Consider the following 21997-nt stretch of genomic DNA (forward strand, 5'->3'; position numbering starts at 1 on the left):
CAAATTTTACTTGTTTATATAAGTTTTTATATGGTGTCCCGTTACTAAAAGTCTCTGGACGGCTTACAAAGAACTCGCACCTTGATTTATTTTAAGAAACCAAAGCTCACAACAAGTATTTTTCCACATATTAAGGGCGCTAAATCAGAGCGCCCTCGGCATGACAGGGTACCAAGAATGTGAGGGCAACGCGCATCAGCCCCACGCGACCCCAGATGTTGATTCTCTGCCTTTTGGTTGCCGTCCCATCATCTTGGCATTCTCCTTTTCCAGCACACACGCGCGCGCGTGTGTGTGTGGGGAGAATTTTGTCCTAAGGTCCAGCCTAGGAGAATCTCCCTCTTTGCAATATACAGGGTACAGAACAAAACTTTCTCTGAGGAAACACCCTTGAGCACAGTTGCGTTCGCTTTCAGACATCACCTCCGGAGTCCTTTGCGCAAGACCTTCTGCATCTCAGAGTGAACAGTGTGGAAGGTTGGCGATTTCCCTCTGTGTGCACTATTTTGCGGGTTCGTGTGACGACACTGTTTCAGGGATGCTCAGGTTAGAGGAAAACGTACAGACACTGCTCGGTGGATGCAGAAAGTGAGACTTCCCTTGTGGTTGCCTGGGGAAGGACTCTGCAGTTGACCAGTGCGGGCCTTTAGCAAGACTTCCAAGTTCGCGCTGGTCAATTACACAATTTAGAAGTCCAGACCTGACTCAGAGTGCTACAAGTAGCATTCAAAGCGCTCAGCAGTCTGGGCCAGGTCACCTGAAGGATCGCCTCCTCCTGTGTGTACCTGCCCAGATCCTGAAGTCACCTCCAAGGGTCTCTCGCCCTGAGCCCCTTCCAAAGGAAATGAGGCAAGGGGCTACCTGGAGGAGGGTTTTTTTGGCTGCGGCACCCCAGCTTTGGAACGACTTTCTCAAAGAACTGTGCCCGATACCTACTTGGTACTCTTTTTCGGCACCAGGAGAAGACATTTTTATTTCCCCAGTACTTTATTAGTTTAACTTCTTAACTTCGTTTTTATATATTCGATTGTATTTTGTATCATTGCTATGCTTGCATGCCAAATCAAATCAATAGCAAAGCCACAATTGCTATTGTGCTTTAATTCTTTTAAATGAATGTCTGTGTTTTTTAATGTTTGTCTAATTTTATCTTTTGTGAACTGCCCTGAAAGACTCCGCTATTGGGTGGAAGAAAAATAAATGAACTAGCCCAAACCCACTCACAGTCCTAAAGCTGCCCAGCCTTGGGTTATGCCAACAGTTCTGGAAATAAAGAGGACGGACGGACCTTCAGCCACTTAATCGCTTCTTCTTGCCTGCTTTTTAAGACCGTTTACCCAAGGGATGCTCTGCTCACCTGTGGGGAAAGGTACTGCCAACACCTCCTGGGACGCAAGTGCTCCAAGCAGGACTAATCTGCACCAAGCACATAAGGCAGAAATGAGTTTGGGTTTTAAGCTGATGCTCAAACAGGTGGGGAGAGGCACACATTTGAGGGAAAACACAAAATGGAGATTTTTTTTTCTTAATGCCCAACACTAGAGTACAAAGGATAAAAGATTGATGATTGCCCTATGTGGTTTAGAAATATAATTTCCTTCTCAGCAACTGCAGAAAAAATGCAAATATGCAACATTCTGGTTATTTGATACAACTCTAAAATAGCTTAACACCTCTAGTTTTAAACAGGAGCCGTTCTTGTTCATTTGTGTCACTCCGAAGCATATGACAACAGCAAAAAACAAACACAAATTATTCACATTTACACAACATATTACTAAAAATATTTTTCTAAAACTGGTAAGATTAGCATGTATGTTGAAACATCATTTACAATTAAATTTTATACATTATATCAATCAACACAGGCAAGAAACAGAAATAACACATCATATCCATCTTAGACTGCTTTCACAATCCTATAAATTCAGAACCTAATTCAATTGAGTTCAGTGAGATTTCCAGAAATACGTGCACAGGATTTCAGCTTAAACTGATTTTTATTTTAATGCAGAGAGTGCCTAGTTTGAGCCTGGATTTGCAGAAATCTCTCTGTATTGCAAATATTCATTTCATCATGCCCTCCGTTTCTGAACTGATGCAGATAAGATAAGAGAAAGAGCTATAGAGGACATGGACTTTGTGATTAAATGTATTTGGCTCAAGACACTTGCTGAAAATATGCCTTCATTTTCATACCACTACCAGTGGGAAGCAATTTTGTGATATCTGCCCAAGGAGATGCGTATCACTAAGATTGAATTAGAGCCAGACTTAGTTTTACTTGGAGTATACCCACTGAGAGCAATGGGACTTCACAGTGACTCATCTTAAGTCCCATGGATTCCAGTGAGCCAGCAACTCCCATAGACCTAAGTCTGGATATAATGCATTGTTTTTATCCACCAAAGCCATTTAGAGCAACCTGCTCCTTTCATCCTCCCCAGGTGATCCAAACTAAGGGCACTCCCAATAACCCCCGTCTTAAAATTAAGTTTTATATTTGGTAACCCCATATCTCCAAATTTTTACAGTGCTTCTTCTGCCACACTGAAAAAGAACGGGCAGGCACGATACTTTCCAAATGCTCCCACTGCTTAGAAGCCCAGCAAATCCTGGCCCAGTTCTGCAAACTTATAAAGGGATTTGAACCTGAACCCGAGTCTCCCTGGAGACATAAACAAATAAAACACTATTCCTGTGAGTTTGTTTTCCAAGAACAGAGTCTTATAGAGCTGAAATAGCCCATATGATGCAAGGGGGTGTTGCTGGGGAGCTGTGAAACTCCTTCGTTTACTGCAATACAAGAGTCTTCTGGAAGAGAATAAAAATACTTTAATAACTATTGTCATTACATCTTTGATTTGTATTTTCTGCTTGTATTTTATTGTTATTTTATTTTTAATGCGCTATTGGTTTTTATTGTGTTTTTATCTTGGAATTGTGAGCTGCCCAGAGGTGTTGTGGCACAATTGGGTGGGCATACAGATGTTTTAAATCAATAAATAAGGATTGTGTGGGTGCGGTGAGGAGGGCCGCCTGAAGTAGCCCAGTGAGGACCCTGCATACCTGATGGCCACAGAAACCTGGCTGGCTGTGGAACACAGGATGGGGAGAAAACAGGGAGGAGAAAATAGAAGTGGGAAGTCCACACTGTAACAATCTGTTGCAGTTCTCATTTGTATCTTCTATCATATCTACACCTGTAACTTATCTCAACCCAGCAAAAAAAAAAAAACTTGCTGGAACAGGCCAAAGATCCAGTATGCTTACCCCAGGGGACAAGTAGCCAGCTTTCCCACTGGGTTAGACTACAAGTCCCATCATTCCCTTGCCGGCATTGTACCTATGTGTTACGGGGAAGATAGGTGCTGCACCCCAACACGACTAAAGGGCACCAGGTTGGGGAAGGCTGGAGGCAATGTGCAAGACTTCCCCTCTCAGTCAAGGATGCTGGTAGTTGTAGTCCCTCTAGAGAATTCCAGGCTGGGGACAACTGCACTAAGCAGCCACATTCTCAGCCTTTTGCGCTGATTTCATTTCAAATACGACTGAAATAGAATCGATGACAAGTTAACTTTTTAAAGCAAAGCTGGCAACAAAAACAGAATTAACTTACCCAGCAAAGACCAAAGGAGACATATTAGCAGCAGCCGCTCTCTGCCCCCGTCCCCCACCCCACCAATGTTCTTGACTCTCCAGCTAAGAAAGCCACCACACCCCACAGAAAACGAAACAACTTCTCCCTGACAACCCCCAAGCCAGGTTTTTATGTGTGCCCTTGCCAAAGTCCTGGCGCACCTGCTTCCAATCACACCATCTGGGAAGCGGACCGAGTTGGGAGGGGAGGCCTTTCCTCTCCTAATTTTCAGCTAAATTGGAAGCCCTGAATCAGGGGCACACGTGCGAGATGGGAAAAGGCTTTCTTCCCTTCGCTTCCTTTCCCCTCTTCTGTGTTTGCCCCATCCACCCAGAATGTCTTATTTTGCACAAGAAAAAAATGTGTTTGTGGGGCTGCCATCTTCTTCCAGAGATCATCCTCATTCAGGTTTCAGCTGCTTGAACAAACACAGGAGCCTGCTGAGAAAAACCTGCTGGCAACCACAACCATCTTATGTTTAGGTCAACAAGTTGCGCTATAAAGACTCCTGCAGACCAGATAAATTTGAACTGGGCACGGCCTGATTTTGGTGCCCAAGCAGAGCCCTGGAACCTGGAAAATAATGCTTGCCACCTCCAAACTGTGATTCTTCACATCATCATCCTCATCCTCATCATCACAGAGTATCAGAGCCACCTTAGTCACTGCCCCATCTGAAGGGGGCGCAATCCAACAGGTGCAGTTCCACCACTGTCATATTTCATCCATGCACTTCCTGTTCATATGATAAATATTTATAAATATGATAAAATGATATGGTAAACGATAAATAATTGATATATTTATCACATGAACTGGTAACTTCGCACCTTAATGAATTAAGGAGGGAGATGGCTCTGAGAAGGGACTTTTTGGGACTTGGGAGATCTGCCTGGTGTCTTTTCTCTTTTAGACGCCAGTTGAAAACGTTTCTTTGGCAAGTGAGTTTACTTGGTTTTAACGGTTCTTATATTCGTTTTATGGTTGCGACTGCATGTTATGAGCTTTTGCTGCCAGACAATTTTATTTACAATTTTATTCTATTTTAAAAGGAGTTTTAAATGGTTTTATTGACTTAATGTTTAACGTTCATGTTCCCCTTTCATTAATTGCTTTGGTTTCTGCATATTCTATTATGCATTGCTTAAAAGCATTGTAAGTTGAATTATTTTATCTGTTGCTGTTCCATGTATTGTGAGCCTTAGAGCGCCTTATGGCTAAGCGGTGCAGCATGCAAGTCAAATAAATAAATACATAAATTATGATTTAATTAATGTCGTACTTCTACACCGTGGTCAGCATATAGTTGCAAGTTGGTTTATAATCTAAAACGGGTGGGGTTAAAAAGAAAGAAAATCAGGGCGACAGATATTTGTAAAATGGCCTCTTAAACCACACAGTTTTATTTTTTTGTAGTGTTTTTTAATATGAAACTGGAAAAAAGAAAGGAAGAAATCGCGGCGGACACAACTTGGAGTAAAAACACGCGAGCTTCCGAGCTACACAGATCGCTTCCGCGCCCACGAAACGCAGAACGTCCCTTCACGGCCTTTTCCATCGTGACTTAAGTTAGGCGGGACTTTAGGGCAGGCTTCTACGCTCAGACTCGCTCTTGCCTCCGCGATTGGGCCAAGCTCCTGCCAATCGCACCATTTCCCTCTCCGTCACAATCGGGTTTGTGGCGCGAGCAAGCGGGAGGTTGCTGATTGGCCGGCTGGTGTTGCAAAACCTTCTGGCTCGAGGCGGGGTTTAATTTGGAGGGGGCGATTTAAAGGGGCAAGCGCCTGGCGCCGCCGTGCAGCGAAGGTGAGTCTTGAAAGGGGGCAGGTGGCAGGTAAACTGCTTTCCCGCAGTCCTTGAGCGGTGTCCCTACCTGGGCGAGCCTAATTGAAATATCTGCCGCCCCCTCCCGTATCCTTCTGAAACAACCGCAGCGCCCATGGCTTTACCATCAGCCACGATTTTCCTTTCTCCCACCCACGCATCCACCACATTTTTGCTTTGTTTGCCGTCCCCCTTGACGAAGGGTTCTGGTAGACGCGAAAGTATGCACGCTTTTGTTGCAAAAGCGCTCGAGTTGACTTAATCAGACTATTACGTTAATAATGGACTTTAGCACGTATTTATTTTTCTTTAGAAATCATCCAGTTGGGAGCCTGAAAAAAAATTATCCCACTGCTGCCATGGAAGTTAGAGAATTCCCAAGCCAGGCTTCTAGGAATTCCAGGTTCCCCACTTATGTCTATGACATAGTTGCAAGTGAACAACTTTCTCCACTTTCAGGCTCCTGCCAGCATGGAAATTTCTTCTCCCTCATATAGGCATCTTCCCTGGGACATAAGCCCAAGCCTGGCAGAGTGCCTACAAACAGAGCACAAAGGCAGAACTGGTTGTTATATTCAGAGGTACACTGCCCTGGGAACTGGAGGTTCTCTTTCAGAGATGGACAGAAGATAGCGTGCCAGATTTTGGGAACTCCCAGAAGCCCCTGCCAGCAGAACCAGTGGTTAGGAATGCTGGGATGTGAAGTCCAAAGCTGTGTACCATTTTAGGCATGTTTAGACAGAAAAAAGTGCACAGTTCCCAAATTGGCATTTCCCTGTGAATGCTGGGAATCGTAGGACTTTTCCTGCCTCAACAGGCATTAGAATTGTGCCTAAATGGCCCTTTTGCCAATAGCTTGGAAACCATTTCCCCCGCGTGTCGCACATCGGATGCTTTTCCAGATCAGCAGATCCATGCACACTGTTCCTCTTCCTTTGCAGGCAAACGCCATGGACCACGAGACGGTACAACAACCAAAGCGTTATCTCTTTGGTGGAGCGTTTTCCGCCTGCCTTCCTCCTGGAAGCCTGGATATCAGGTACGCCGTTCCCTTACCCGCCTTGGCAGTATCTGAACAGGTCTTCACCTCTCCCGAGGCCCCAGATCAACTCCTGGGAAAGATGGACCGTTCTGAGCTTGGCTGTCTGCTCCCAACAGTCTCTTCTAGCTGGTGGGAACACTAGTTGAAAGAATATTCCCATCCAATCCTTCTAGCAGTGATCTGCTCCTTCCGTAATTTTAGCTGTACTTACCATCTGTAGCATTTCTTCAGCAGAGAGAGAATTCTTTTCTTGCTTTTACTCCTGTGCTATAGAGAATAAAGTGAGCCAGGAAATGAACATCTTGACATGTTTTCCTTAAAGTAATGCATAATTCAGGGTACAGAAAGTCTGAACATAGAAAAGGTTTAGAAAAAACGGCCTGCAACTCAGTGGAATGCTGGGAAGGCCTTAATTTGCAGAATTAATTGCTACATTTTGCAGGCGATGTTTTCTTACTGCTTCTTCCATCTGTTGTCCTTATCACTGAATTCATTTTTTAAAAATACACTATGTTCTCTGTTTGGAAGTACCAGGGTGCTAACATATACCTTATTTGCACACAAAAAGTGATTAAACCCAGCTCTCAGTAGCCCTGAAAATAAATGGAGCTTCTGCATGCAAGAGTAGACTACCTTAGATTATCAGATACTGGAAGCAAGCAAGCAGGGTGGCTCTTACTGTTGTGCCCTGCTTCTGAACTTCCAGCATTTCCTGGCTAAGGCAGTTTGCCCTCATTTTGGCAATAAATGTTTGTAGGAATAAGGAGCTTGGAAGAAGATCCTGCTCCCACTTTCCCAGTGTTCTGGTCAATGTGTAAAAATATGTTTCACAAGTACTGTGATGCATAAAGTTTTTTTGTTATAGAAAGATCTAATGCATTTTAAACATTTAAAGGTTAAGTTTTCGTGTGTTGTCGATCCTTTTTGTGCAGTTTTTCTACCAGGTTGGATGCCTAATTTACTGGGACAAGATGCCTTACGCTTTCTCCTTTTGACTGAGGCCCTTCTTGAATTAGGCCCTTCTTAGCTTAAGGCTAAAGCCCCATCCAGCAGCAGCAGCAGCGTTCCTCCCGAAAAGCTTCTCCAAAATGGAATGCAGTCCTCGGGATGAAAGAGATTAAACATTGCCGCCCTCAGTTTTGCCCTGCCCCGTGTGATGCCCTCCTCCTCCCATCTCTTTCCCTTGCAGTGAGATGCGCCAAGTTCCGGACAACCAGGAAGTGTTTGTTCACCCCAGCACAGACCAGAGCATCATAATAGAACTGCTAGAATTCCAGGCAAACGTGCCGGACGAAGATGCGGCCAGGTGTGTGATGCCCAGTCACGCTCTTTTCATTGCTAAGCCGATTGGCGCTGGAGCTGAAGCTTCCTGCCCCCAGATCTTACTCCTGCTGCCTGCCTTTCGGATGTTCATTAAGTCACTAGTCGGTAATGTGGAACATATACACGTCCCTCACTTTGAGTGAGGTTTGCCCAGATACCCAGGTGCAGTTCTAAAAACAGCAAGCGGGGCACAATTCTACCAATCCTTAATGCTGCAGGGTTGATCCCCTGCTTCCTCTCTGCATTTCAGGCCGAAGCGCCGCCTTGACAAGTTGCATCCGGCAGCCAGCTACCTCCTCTCCCCTCCTCTCCCCGCCCCCTTTATCCCTCTCCAATGTTTCTGCCCCCAAAGGTGCTTTCTACACAGCCTCAGGGCAGTCGGACTGCAGATTTACCGCTCCAGCTTTTCGACTTCCTTTTCGACTTCCGTCCCAGATCTCAGATCTGGGAATCTGAAATCTCTCATGCCTCCCCGCCGCCCCCAGATGATGTGCAGGGGTGGCAGAAGCGCCCCCTCCCCGTATCCAGGGTCTCCGAAGATCCTGCCTTGCAATCATGCGGAAGTATAGAAGCCAGGGCTGCTCACCGTTCCTTAGAAATGCTTAACAGCTCCAGAAATGGCTGTGCTGCACCAGAAGGGGATGTAGCTCAGTGGTAGAGCGCATGCTTCGCATGTATGAGGTCCTGGGTTCAATCCCCAGCATCTCCACTCTTTTCTCCTCGCCCGGAGCACAGGCGCGCACGTCTTTGTGTTTTGACTGATTTAAATGCGGCTTGACTCGATTTTGAGAATGCACGGTAGCGTTTTCCTCACAGATTTGCAGGAAGCGTGGTTTAGCTCTGAAGGGGAAAAAAGCTGCATTTTTTAAAAAAAAGAAGCTGCTTTAAAAAAAAAAAAAGAAAAAAGGAAGCGTGACTGTTACATTACCCGATGTAGCTGATGCGTTTGAGTTGAAGATGAGAAATGCTAAAACTGATGCGCGAAGCGATGGTGGTCGCTGCACGCTTCCTTGGGCTTGAACCCCTGGGGAAATGTTCGTGTGAATTGATATATTGATCAGCCAGTTAATTATTTGCAGCATTTCTGTGCTGGCCGAAACACGTGTTCTTGGAGTGGCTTGCACCGACAGGGCAACCCCACAGCATGAATTGTGGTCTTCAGTGCCGTGTGTGCAAACAGCTTAAAGCCCGACGGGGGTGGAATCATGTTGAAAGCTCCCGGATACGGTGCCTCAAGCCAGCCAAGGAGTGCGTGGCCACCTGTGGGACCAGGAACGTTGCTAAATAGCAGAGCTGCTTGTGGGCTTGCATGAGGTTTCCGCTTCGGTCCTGGGCGCCTCCCCACCCTTTTGAGCTCCTTGTTCTTCAGACCGGTGACAGAGGAAAGGCTGGAGTAGCACCAACCCAGGGCAAAACTTGTGTTGGTTGCAAGTAAGAGGTGTCCTCGAATCCCCTTTGAGACCTGAGAGGAGAGGCATACCAGCAAGCACAAATCCAGCCCATCATCATCATTTTAATCCTGCTTTCTGCTTTGAGAAGTGGCGCAGGGCTTCCTTAACCCAGCCGCCCCCACACTTAGTGCCCTTCAGATGCATTGGACTACAATTCCCATCTTTCCCAGCCAGATGGAAACAATGGGGGCTGCAGTCCCATACACCTAGAAGGCACCAGGATGAGAGAGACTGGCTGAAACAATTAAATTGGAAACGAAACAAAAAATAACTAACTAATTAAAACCTGAAACAATTCATTTCCTGCTTCATTAGCGGCATTGTGCACCAGCGGCTGATATTTGTTCCCTGGTGATTATCTTTCAGCTGAGGCAGAAGACAAAAAAACGGCTTCCTGTAGCTCAGAGAAAGAATATGGGCATTGCATGGGGGAGGCTGTGGATTTAGTTCCCAGCATTTCTAATCTTGAAGGGACATATTTTTAATTAATTAGTTACTTAATTGCTATACTGCCCAGAAGCCAAGGTCTCTGGCTGGTTCACAAAGAACATTCAAAATAACCATGAAGGGTGCACCAGATTAAAAACTTATTAAAACATCATGAAAAGTTGGCAATATAAAAATTTAAACCAGATTTTAAAGATACCTACATAGAGGATATACATATCTATAATAATGTTTAAAAATCTTCAGACGTGTTTAACAACTAACAGGCCACAGTAAGCTTCTGGATCACTTTGCAACAGAGGCTGGCTTTTTCCTCACTTTTCATGATACTTGGATAGTTATTAAGAGATGATAAAATGAGGGTTGTTGCTTTGAACGACACAGTATACTTGAAGTCACCGCCAAGTGATCAGTGGGTGGGGGGAAGCCCCAGACCCCAGCAGGATCTGTCCCACGGCCTCAAAGTTCAACTCCCCTGCTTTAGCAGAAGTGCAAATTGATTCAGATTCTGCATTTGAACTAAGAGACATCCAAAAATGATGATGTTTATTTGAAAGCAAGCCCAATTGTGCTTTCTCCAAAGCATGTGTGAGATTGTGGCCTTAAGTTTTGTGTGTGAACAGAGCCTGAAGTTTAGCCTGAAAGGCATGTGTCATCCCATAGTGCAGAGCAGCTTCAGTCAACAAGCCAGTTTTCTAGCAATTACAGAGCTGGGAAGGTGGCCCAGTGGGAGATTGCATGCTTTGCTTCAATAGCTTCTGGGTTCAGATCCTGCCATCTCTGTCTTTTACTCTCTCATTTGCAGGCAAATCATGAGCAAGAATTGTAGGAACACCTGCAGGTCACCAGCAGGGTGTTATGCAATAGAGTTAAAACCACCAAGAATTTTTGGTAGCTTAAAGGTTAAAGAAATTTATTTTGGCATAAGCTTTGGAGAAATGGCCCAGAGAGTTAGGCTTCTGTGGGATCAGAGTGACCCTCAAAGAACAAACATGCAAAGAGACGTTCACAATCCGGTCACCCACCGTATTTTTCTAACCTTCCTTTCTCCTTTGATTCAAAGTGACAAGCAGAAATTTCTAGACTGCCTCTTTTGTGGAAGCTGGAGCTAAATACGGTGAGAGATAACGGGTTTCAGGAATCCTTTTCCTTGCCTCAATAGTGGATCTTTTGACACTACAAAAAGCAGCTGAATTTTCAGTGGGGATGTAGCTCAGTGATACAGCGCGTGCTTCCCATGTATGGGGTTCTGAGTTCAGTCCCCAGCATCTCCAACTTTTAACGTGAATGGATTGATTTTGTACCAGCCGCTTCTGTGCTCTTCCTCTCGCCGGCATTTTCTGTCATTTAAAGGGTGTTTTCCTCCAGGAAGGAGGCTAATTTTTCCTGGACATTCTACGGAACCTCTGCCTGCGGAGACCACAAAAGCAAAACCCTACCTAAAATGTTGAGATGCTGAACATGGAGAAACAAGCAGGAAAACGTCAGCAAAGGACCTTGAAAGGGAGTTTTTAGTGTGACACAGCTAACTTAGAACTTACCAAGAAGTCTGATTCTTACCTGTGTGGTGATGGATGGAGACAAAGGTGTAAAACTAATTTAGCAATGCAGGGATGAATGTTACCTCCAAGAACTGTTGTTATGAATGGTTACTGTGCTCATTTTGAATACATTTCAGCTGCAACTGAATTGTTCACAGATTCTTTGCTCTGAATTTCATTCCCATGTGCCCCTGCTGTTTACTATTCCCTGCTGTTGACAGTCCTCTAGGCCTGCGGCCAGGAAGTGTGCCCTGGTCCGGAAATTTATTAAGGTAGTGCAAGATCCAAAAGGGCATGAAAACAAGGAGGTGCGATGTTGAAAACAGAGAGCTCCAAGCACGCAAGGACAGGAGACTGTTACTAAAGGGGAACATGTAGTTCTGCCAAAGGCCGAACTCTTTGCATATACAAAATCCTGGGTTCAGTCCCCAGGAACTTCAGCCCTTCTGCATGTCTGTTGGTCAGATGCTGCTCCCGATGGCTGATCTATAAAGGTTTGGGATTTCTGCGGCCTTTATTTCTTAGCAAGGCTTAAACGGAGCAACCTTTTGGTCACCGTCCGGCCTTAAAACGGTGTCTAATTTTTAAGCCCTCTTGCCTCCTTTGTCCCACCAGGTATCACCTTGAGGACATGGCTGGCGCTTCTGCCACCACGGAGATTCTGAGCCAGGAGGTGCTTGTGCCCCATCTCCTGGCCCTGGAAGGCTGCAGCAGCGCCTGGCTGCTCACTGCCCGCCAGTTGGTAGCCAAGTTCAACGAGGAGGTGGGTATCCATTTGGACGTGTCCTTCAGAGCTGCTCGGTTGGGTGGGCTTGGCTCAACGCTCTCGTAATTTATTTGTTTTTAGGATGAGCGGGAAAGGCAGTTGCCTCCTTGCATTCCTTGTCCATGCCCTTCTTTCACTGCAGTGACCCCCTTGATGAAGAATTCTTCTGAGAGTCCAGGATTCAAGTCCCACCAGGCTGGGGAAGGGCTACAGGGCTCTGAGAGCAGAAATGGCAGTTTTAATCCTGAGCTTTGCAGATTATCCCTTCTGTCTCCAACAGTGATCCTCTGGAAATGAGCCCACTATGTGGCAGCTAAGCTGAGGAAAGATCTTCTACTGGCACCGGTGGATTTTTTTCCCCCTAAGCTGAATGGCCATTGCAGGATGTTATGAATGGCTTGGACCGGGAGGGTGTCCACTTAAGAAGCATTACAGAGAATGTATGCAGACCAAGAAGTCATAAAACACAGTTATAATATTTCAGTCACTTAAAGAGAAATGAAAAGTAGATTGTTGCAGCTGATTGTGTAAGCAAAAATAAATGAAAACTGCAGTGTTGGGAGGAGGAACAGATCTTGGCTGAAAAACCTTAGAGAATGGGTCCTGGGCACTATAATATATATAGCATCATATATATTTCCTGGAGCATATATAAAGACAGTCCAGCCACAATGGTGCCCAACATTTCTAGGGGAGGAACAAGAAGTAATACTATGCAGAGGGGAAGAGGAAGGTCACTGCAAACAGAGTAATGGAGAGCCCTTCCCTCTTCAAGTGGAATACTACTTAACGGCAGTTAAGCCAAGAAAAATCCTTGTCTGAAGAAATGATACATAATATATACAAAAATGTAAGAACATAAAATAATCTCTTATTCCCAGGGCCATTATAAAATATTCTCTTACTCAAAGAGCCATTATAACAAACAAATTTCTTCTGCATCGTTGTGGCACTATCTCACACTCATCCGCTGAAATGGTGTCTCCCTACCTGGGTGTTTTCTTTTTGTGTATGTGTTTTGCATACCTCTTAAAAAAGAGAACAGCTGGTTCTAGTCCTCATGATTTCAAAACGCCTACATCGTTTCACATGGGTAAAAAATGGGAGGAGGGTTCCAACGGCCTGTGGGAGTGGGATGGTGTAACCTGCTGCCCTTCACCCGCAGGGGTTGGACTCAATAGCCTCCACGGCTGCTTCCAACTCTACTATTCTGTGACTGCTCAAACACCTCTTTGCCCACAGGCCAAAAACGAGGTGACCCTGCACCTGGCACTGCTCCGCTTGCCCCAAAACGGAACCGACCTGCTGCTCACCTTCAACGACCCTACCTGGATTCAGTGAGTATGCCTGAAAGCAGAGGCTAGGCCAGGCCAGGCCAGGCAGGCCCCTGGGTGGCATGATCCAGAAAGGCCCATGGGTCACAGCAGGGCTTCTCCAACACTGGACCCTCCTTTAAACATGGGAGGACAGGATGCAACGGTTTAGAACAGCTGTTTCCCGCCTTTGCAAGGTGGAGGTGAGGTGGCAGAGGCTGGGGATACCCCGAGTGACAGCTGGCACCCTCTCTCTTTCCGCATCCACCAGCCCGCTCAGCAGCAGCGCAACCCACGGAACGGAAGTCCTGCCGCCTCCTTCGCAGCCTCCGTGGACGGTACAGCATTTCCACACTTTCGTTCGCAGCCTGCAGCTCCTCGACCCCAACATCTTCGGTTAGGACGCCTGTGCAGCCGGGCCCCACAGCATCCTGCCTCGCCCCACCGGTTCCACGAGCACAGCTCCGGCTGGTTATGGCTCCGGGTTCCGGGGCTTCGCTGCCTTCGCTTCCCTCGTTCCCGCGGCAGAGGAGGATTGGGAGGAAGAGGCGCTTGGCGCTCCGAAGGGTGTTCTCGTTGCAGAGGGCGGTTTCGTGGCGGCTGCTCCCGAGTCTCCCTTTCCTTCTGGATGTGACCAGGCTGCTGAATTTCACTCGGCCTTGGAATGAGCAGGTTTCGGCCTGCCCCTTCCCATCCCTGCTAGCTGTCCCATCCCAGCGCCAGGACCCGTTAGGATTAGATCTCCTCCATCATGCTTTTCAATTACTCGCCACTCTGGCAAAATTGGAGCAAAATTCACAGAGCCAGTTACAAACAGACAGACAGCTACCTTTAATAAGGGCCAACCAATCAGTGTTCATTAGTGTAAGCTTTAGAGTCATACTGGATTCTTCTTCAGGCTTAACCATCAAGAAAAGGTGGAAGAAAAAAAGGAGATGAGACCATAGTACTAACACACATATTTGGTGGAGAATTATTTTCCTCTCCTTTCTTTCCTACTGGTTTTCTTCTCCCCCATCCTCTGGGGATATAAAATAAATTAGAACTATTTCCAAATTACAAGGTTTGATAGCAGTTGATCCTAGCTAGCTTTGGCCTTTACCAGCATGTGTGGTAAAGATTCGGATTGCAGGTGGCAGGCCAAGGAGAATAAAGCCCTCCCGCCGCTTTTTTGGGGGAAGGGCTTTAAGGGGAAGGGGGGGGGGGTTAAATAAATAAGAGAGGCCGTGGCCATCCCCAGAGCCTTTGGGCTGCTGGTGGGGGACAAAGCTGGACCAGAGTCCCTCCCCTTGAGTTCAGCTTGCAGAGTTCCTTTTATGCTGAAGGGGGGAAAATCCAGCGTTTCCAAGAACGGTTCCCAAGAAACCAGGCTGCGCTTGAGGCAGCTTGAAGGCCTGATTTAATTAGCAATGCCTTTGCTGTACCCAAAAGTATTTTTAAAGTGCTGCAAACAGCAGTATTTAAAAAGTGCTCGAGAACTGAAAATGTTACATTCTTCTCTGCCATAAAATTAAAACTGGATGAAAACACGGATGCCTTGGCTGCATATTTGGATTTTTTTGGTCCTGGTCAAGGGTGGGTGAGTTATGGCTACCACAAAGCGCCAGAGCTGACCCCCTAGGTAAGCTGCCTCTGCCCCTGGAAATGGAGAGGTGATAAAAGGTGCTGGGAAGGCTCGTCTTTGGAGAAAGGAACTAAATTTTCAAACTACAAAAGGCTGAGAGCAAGAGCTAGGAGGAGGTGAGGGAGAAATTCATGCGCATGGCTTCTAATAAACATGCACAGGTGAGGCCTACCTGGTTACCATGGGAACACCTTTGGGGGCTGCTGAGCAGCAATCTGTGGGCCTCTCCGTCTGAACTCTCATGGAGGCCGGCAGAGTTAGCTGAACCCCTCAAAGCCTTCACGGGAGGCGCCAACACCACGCCCCCATTCTTGCCATTGGCCTGGTGCTAACAGACCATAATATGTAGCCGGCGGGCAGGCAGGAGGGAAGTTGCAGAGGCCTACATGAGCGGAAGGGGATGGGTCTCTCTCCCGAGGCTGGCGACACGCTACCCCTTGTAAATTTCCTGCCTAGGGGAGGGCTCATGCAAAGCCATCTTCTCCCAGATGTGCCAGGGAAAAGGGGGCCAGGAATGGAGGACGGTTTTTCAAAACGCCACGCCAAAACCTGCTGCGAGGAGGAAGGGATGCCGTACCAGGAATGGCTTCCCCTGGGCAGCAGAGGGCCCGGAGGCAATCTCCTGCCAGCCCCAGCTCGATGTCAGAGGGGCTGCGGAGGGCGTGGGAGATGACGAGGCCCTGCTGAAGACGGCTGTCCCCCTCCAGGGAAGGGGCATCGCATGGGCACATCGCGTACACCCGGCCGCCGCAACGGTGGTCACCGCTCCTGCGCCCAAGCGGTATAGACCTGGCGCAGCTGGTCCCAGAAGAGCAGGCTGAGGATGGTGTGAGGCCCGATGCGGAAGTAGGATGCCCCCAGACCCTTGTAGATCCCCAGAACCCCCTCCGAGCGGATGATTTTGGCCAGGCAGTCCAGAAGACCTTTGTATAAGAGGCCCTGCAGCGGAAGAGGAAGGAAAACAAGCCATGTTAAGAAAGCTCAGGAAGAAGTGATCTCTACTCCGCCCCGCCCTGCTGTCACATCATTTATCTGTAGTTTTTTAGTTTCCTTTTTGAAAAATGGGGACGTCACCCCCTTTAGAAACTGCCCTAAAGGACAAGCAAAGGACAATTAATGGGATCAGCTGGGTGAGCAGAAATGGGGCATTTGAAATTCTCCGCTTACAAATTTAGAAACGGGATCAGACTTGAAACTGGAAGGCGACTCTTCTCTTTCAAGAGGTTTTGCTTTAATTGTATGTCTGAACTGATTCTCCATTCCTCAGAGAAGTGGGAAGCTGAACAGCAAGTCTGTGGGCTTGCGAAGATAAGGAATCGACTAGGTGCGATCGAAGCTGGTTTATTAACCAAAGCATTTTTAGGCTTCTCGTAGGCCAGATAAAGGTTCCCGGACTGGCTTAAATAAATTAAACCGACAATCCCTGCCCACGGGACAACCCATAAAGTCCCAACACACACAGGAAAAGGAATTGGGAGGGAAGAGAGGAGAAGGTAGCTCTTTTTTTAGCAAGGTAGGTAGAACAGTCCTCCTTTTGCACTTCGGTTTCACAGATTTCAATGGGAGAGGATAGCCATAAATGCCCATCAACTTCAGTGGAGCAAATAGGTCTGGTCAGGAGACAAGTGACGGCCTCAGCTTTACTCCCCAAACACGCAGCGCCACCTCTGGCCCTCCCACGTGTGTCTCCAGCACCCACACCGCACTGGCCTCACCTGGCCCGCAGCATCCACGGGTTGGTTGTAGAGGCGTGTGCTGGCCACATCAAAGGGCGTCATGGCGAGCGCGACGGTGAAGCTGCTAGTCATGCCCGCACTCAAGGCCACGAGCCAGCTTTCCTTGGGGAAGATCTGAGGAGCAGGAGGAGGAGGAGGAGAAAGAGGAGCAGGGAGTGAGGAACAGATGCTCACGCCCCCAAGCAATAGCAAGAACACGAGTGCAGTGAGAAAGACTGCCTTTGGGTGCCATAATCAGGCCGGGTTGCATTCTCCACCGACGGACTGAGGAATTCAGTCTGAGCAGAGGAACCCGCACACCCAGAATCACAAGCTTTCATTTTTCAACAGCAACACTTAAGTTTCTAGCCCTGTGGATTTGACAAGTTTACAAAGAAGCATTGTGTGAAATCTCAAAAGTTGGAAGGGACGGAAGGATTCCGAGAAGCTGGGGAAAATAGTTCTAGCGTTCTTTGCCACTCTTTCTTACTTTTAATTCTGCTTGCCTCCAACATGAAATTCAAGGTGGCTTTGCCTGGGACTCCCACCAGGCCCTGAACAGGCCCAGGTCTACTGGCTACTGAATCATGGGCTTTCAGACCATGCCTCAGCACCAGCGCGATTTGCAGTTTGCCATGATCAGTAAAAGCAGAATGAATTACATAAAGCAAGGAACTGATCCACATTTCCTTGACCTGTATTTATGTGCAGACATTGTACCTTTTCTTGGTATAAGATGTGGGCTAACTTGGGTTAGCATCATCCTCAAGAAAGGCCAGTGCATACACGATCCTGCCCTCAGCAACTTTTAACCACAACCTCTCCTTCATAAGGGTTTGTCTAAGTTGACCAACTGCTACAGTTGAAATACTGCTAAGGCATCTTTCAATCATACGTTTTGGCAGTGTCCAGTAGGTGCCTCTTTCAGGGTGGAAGTTATAATAAGGATAAACTTTGTATTGGAATACTATTTTATATTTTCTGATGTACTCCTGCATTCTGAAATACTCTGCTGTTCAGTCACAAAGTCATGCCCGACTCATGGACAACTGAAATATTCTATTCACACTTAAATGCTCCGGTGGGACATTTAAGGAGAAGTGGCACCCTGACTGATGCTGGCTGGGGAAGATGGGAGTTATAGTCCAACTCATTTTCCTACAGGATATCAGGTTGGGAAAGGCTGCCTTAAGAGGTACTAGATCAAGCGACACTCACACAACTGCCTCATAATTCATGTTTAGTTCTGTGTATCAACTATCTCCAGTTTCAGAGATGAATTAAATTTCAGAGCGCCTTTTTGGAGCTACATTCCAGTGGCGGGTGGGATAAAAACAAAGGGATAACAGCTACAAGGTTCCAGCATATTGTAGCTCAGCGCTGACTTACTCCTTGGTATCTAAGCCTAGGATCTTTGCAGACTTTTAGGACAGGAGTGCAAAAGGAACAGGGCGATTTGGAACTTGGTCGGATTCAGATCCTAGTGGGCTACATTTGGCCCTGAGACCTGAAGTTCTTGAACCCTGATCTTTATCTGTGAGAGGAGAGATCAGTCATTAAGTTCCCCCTGCATTAAAAAAAAAAAAAACTTTTGAGGATGTCACTGCAGTAGCTACGGGGCTTTCTGCCATGCCAAAAAATAATTTTAAAAAAGGAAGGCAAGGCTCATAGAGAAGGCAATTGTGATAGAGAAAGTCACGGACAAAAGAAGAAAAGAGAGACCAAAGACGAGATGCATGGACTCCATCAAGGAAGCCGCAGTCTTGAGTTTACAAGGGCTGAACGGGGATGTCAAGAACAGGATGTCTGGGGGGCGGGTTGTTCATTCATGGGGTCTCCGTAAGTCAGAGGTGGCTTGATGGCAGGTCACAAGTCCTGCAGTCCTGCGGCCACTTTACCTCTAAGTGCCTGTAGAACTCTTTGGAAGTGGAGAAAGTGGCCAGCTGCGTAGAGGAGCCCACCATGACCCGGGGCGCAGAGGAGATGGACCCTCGCCACAGTCCCAGCACGCCATGTTCCTTGCGGATCATCAACAGCGCATGGAGCATTCCCTGGGCACACAGAGAGAAAACCAACACCCCAGCGTCTACCTGAAACACCAGCGTGGCACAGCTGAGTCAGCTGCTCCGAGCCAGCCTTCCCTTGAGGCTCTCTGGCTAGGAGGGCCATACAGGTAGCCCTGCTGATCGGGAGCCATGGGCCATAGCTTCCAGAAGATGCCCAAGGGTAGATTAAGTCACTTGACTGAGTTCTGCCAACCCATGTCCCTTCGGCCATGAGAAAACATTCAGCCACAAGGGTCTGTTGCTTTTACCCGATTGTTTTTCCCTATCCAGCACTCATTCTTTGCCTTGCACCTCTGGCTCCTGGATAACGGGGGTGAGTGGAAGATGGATCTGCTGAAGTTTGGGATGGCAGTACTCCGAAATCCCTGCCAGCACTGCCACTGACTAGAAATGGCGGAAGATGACATCAAAACATTTGGAGATCGACCTTCCACCAGCTTCTGCTGCATATGCCACATCCTGAGAATTCTTCTTGTCACCAGGGTAGACTGTACGGATTTACCTTCCAGACTCCCCCATAACTATCTTAGATGTGTGGGCAGAAAGATCAGAATTCTTGACTATTTCTCTCTCTCTCTTGTATCTGACCATTTTCTGTAGATGCTTCACCAAAGGACTCGCCTGCTGGGCTTTGTGGTGACTCCAGGGGGAGACCTGGGTGCCAGGTAACGCTGGGGCCGCTAGGACAGTTCTGGGTGCCAGCCAACTCCTTTGCTGGGAGAACCCTCCATACAAGAAAACAGCTGTGGATTCTTAAAGGGCCAGTATATCTGAAGAGCCCCTCCCTCCTGCCCAAAGAATCAAAACAGCAAAACGCTAGCTCAGAGCCCCAGTTCCGTTCCAGGCATCTCCAGGTAATGGCCCTTCCCTGAAACCCTGGGGAGAGTTTCTTTTTGGGACGACACAAATTGAGCCCCACATACCTGGTGCTGGTACTGGTGCCCCACGGCAATCTCGGCAGCTGACTGAGCTTGAATGTGGGTCTTCACCTGGAGAGGGGAAGACAGGATTCTTGTCAAGTTTGTGCATGAGAAACTTGCAAACCCCGTTTCACGAAAAAAACAGCGGCATTTCTTCCATCAAGTATGGCCATCTTCCAAAGCAGAAATGGTCCTGGAATTCCAGACAAGGGAAGTGTTCCATCAGCACTGTTCCCTTGGTTGCATTAAATCGGGACAATGTCAACTTCCAAGGCATGAGCAGAGCAGAGCAGAGCCAAAAACCGATGCCCTTCTCTAGCATCTAACATTGCTTTAATCTTGGAGTGAAGATACAGGATAGGAGGAAGGTGTGGATTAAATGAGAGATTTCAGAAGGGTGTGTAGAAGGGGGAAATGGTACATCTGTGCCAGCTCATTTTGCTCTAGGGTGGTACATACCAGGAACTAGAGGGAGACCGCTGACCCAGACATCCATTGGCATTGAAGGCCAATTCCAGATCATGGAATGAGGTTACCATTTAGTTATTTCTGGTTAGTGGGGAGATTCTAAAATGCCCCACAGATGCCTTATTGATCTCAGCATGGACTTGGGAGGGGAGCTTCCCCTTCACAGACAAATTGCCTCAAGGAAACAAGAGCATATTACATGGAAAGAGGTCATTTTTCCCATGAGGAGGAAGAGTGTGCTAACAGACTTATCTCCCCCTTAGGGTCAACGTTCAGAGGGAAATACTGACTAGCCAAAGGCAGTTTGGCTCTTGGAAATCAGGTGGCAGGCATGCCGGGGCAGATAAACACACACACGTGGATTTATGCCTTCCCCAATACCAGCAATTTTAAGATGCAGGCCCGATTCACTCATAGGAGTATTTCTTATGGCAGAATTCTGGATTTTTGAGAGCAGGATGCCAACTATCAGCTCTGTACCCCACAGAGAAATGGTTCTAGTCACTGTTCCCTCTCCTCCTTGCGCCACTAACCCGTCCGTAGGACCCACCATGTAGATGGGGCTGCTCGCGATGGCTCCCAGCACCCCCGCCAGCGCGCCGGCCAGCGTGGTACGCAGAGGGCTGATGCGTCCGTCCGGCGTGTGAATGTAGCCAGCCGACTCGACGATCCCGTACAGGCCCAGGCGGAGGCCATTAAAGCCGAACTGATACACCAAGGCAGGCAGAAGTCCCCGCTGGAGAGCCGCCAGGCCATCCACCCGCCCAATGGTGTAGAAGGCGTGGAAGACGTTACGATAATGGCGAGTGTAGGTGCCGGGGGCACGAAGCTCTCCTTGTAGCTGCATCCTGGTCTTCACCACCTCCAGCGGGTTGGTAAACAGGCAGGCTCCACAGGCAGCAACCCCGCTGAGGAAGAAGTCCATTGCTGGGGCAGGACGGGGGGAGGCTAAAGGAGCGAGGAGCAAAAACCAGGCCCAGCAGTGCACAGGGCTTCTTCAGGAGAGAGCACTAGAAATGATCAGGGTTCAGGGAGATGCTTGGGTGTGGGGGAGCCAATGGGGGTTCTGAAGATACTGCAAAGGGTCTTAAGGGACTGGGGGATCCCGAAAGCCCAAACTGGAGGCAGGTACAGAGGAGATCCTCAGAAAAGAAGGAAGAGAAACTAGGGCGGATGGGATGGGTGCATTTAGAAAAGGGGAACCCCATGTAAGGGGAAGTTGAGCGATAGAAACAAGGCAAACCGTATGGGGACAAGGGGTTATGAAGAGTGGAGATGTCAAAATCAGATATACTGGGATTTGGGGGGGAGGTGTCTTTTTCTAGCAGGGAAAATAAAAGATGCTCAAGAAGGAGAAACTGGAAAGCAACAGTACTGCCGGTGCTTGGAAGGGAAGGGGTCAGATGTGACAGGGTTGGGCGATGCAAAGGAAAAGCGGCTAGGCGGCGCAAGGGCTCCTAAGCGGGCAGAAGGAGAGGGGAAATACATACAGCCGGTCGAGGCGCGGGGGAGCCCGGGTCGCCGGAGGAGGCAAAGGGGAACAAGGCGACGGGCAAAGAGGAGGGCGAGGACGAGGCTCTATCTCCGGCTCCTGCCTCCCCGCCAGCGGAGGCCGGCGTGCTGCTGAAGCCCCGGATTGCGGGGGACGCGCGCCGGGAGAGGCGATCCCGCGCTCTCGCGTGGCCGGCGCGCAAAGGCGGCGGCGGCCCCTCCGCCCTCGCCCTCGCCGCGCCGCTGCCACCGGCTTCTCGCCATCTGCGCCGGCCCCGCGTCTCGCCGAGCGGCGAGGCCAGCTCGCCACGCCCCCAACCGGCGCGGCCGTCCAACGGCTAGCCGCCTCGCCCCACGTCACTGCCC

General features: G+C 48.2%; 2 protein-coding genes and 1 non-coding gene across 4 annotated transcripts; 2 read left to right on the forward strand and 1 right to left on the reverse strand.

The window, feature by feature from the left end:
- Positions 1-4411: 4411 nt before the first annotated feature.
- RANGRF (RAN guanine nucleotide release factor) lies at positions 4412-14880 on the forward strand. The gene is made up of 7 exons (XM_044421374.1): positions 4412-4419; positions 5383-5446; positions 6406-6503; positions 7696-7812; positions 11884-12031; positions 13277-13371; positions 13619-14880. The coding sequence occupies exons 1-7, from the start codon at positions 4412-4414 to the stop codon at positions 13746-13748; spliced, it is 660 nt and encodes a 219-aa protein (XP_044277309.1). The 3' UTR covers positions 13749-14880.
- Positions 8467-8538, forward strand: TRNAA-CGC. Its single transcript has one exon. It is a non-coding gene; the product is annotated as a tRNA-Ala (tRNA).
- Positions 14155-21826, reverse strand: SLC25A35 (solute carrier family 25 member 35). 2 transcript variants are annotated; one of them, XM_044421423.1, is made up of 5 exons: positions 20691-21826; positions 19676-19741; positions 18585-18737; positions 16687-16821; positions 14155-15910 (listed from the first exon to the last, which is right to left on the reverse strand). In XM_044421423.1, the coding sequence occupies exons 1-5, from the start codon at positions 21063-21065 to the stop codon at positions 15731-15733; spliced, it is 909 nt and encodes a 302-aa protein (XP_044277358.1). In that variant the 5' UTR covers positions 21066-21826; the 3' UTR covers positions 14155-15730. The 2 variants fall into 2 exon arrangements, with proteins under 2 accessions (XP_044277358.1, XP_044277359.1); XM_044421424.1 differs by lacking the exon at positions 18585-18737.
- Between the last annotated feature and the right edge of the window lie 171 nt (positions 21827-21997).

The sequence above is a fragment of the Varanus komodoensis genome, unplaced genomic scaffold (genome assembly GCF_004798865.1).
Source record: "Varanus komodoensis strain SLA01 unplaced genomic scaffold, ASM479886v1 scaffold119, whole genome shotgun sequence".
NCBI lineage: Eukaryota > Metazoa > Chordata > Lepidosauria > Squamata > Varanidae > Varanus > Varanus komodoensis.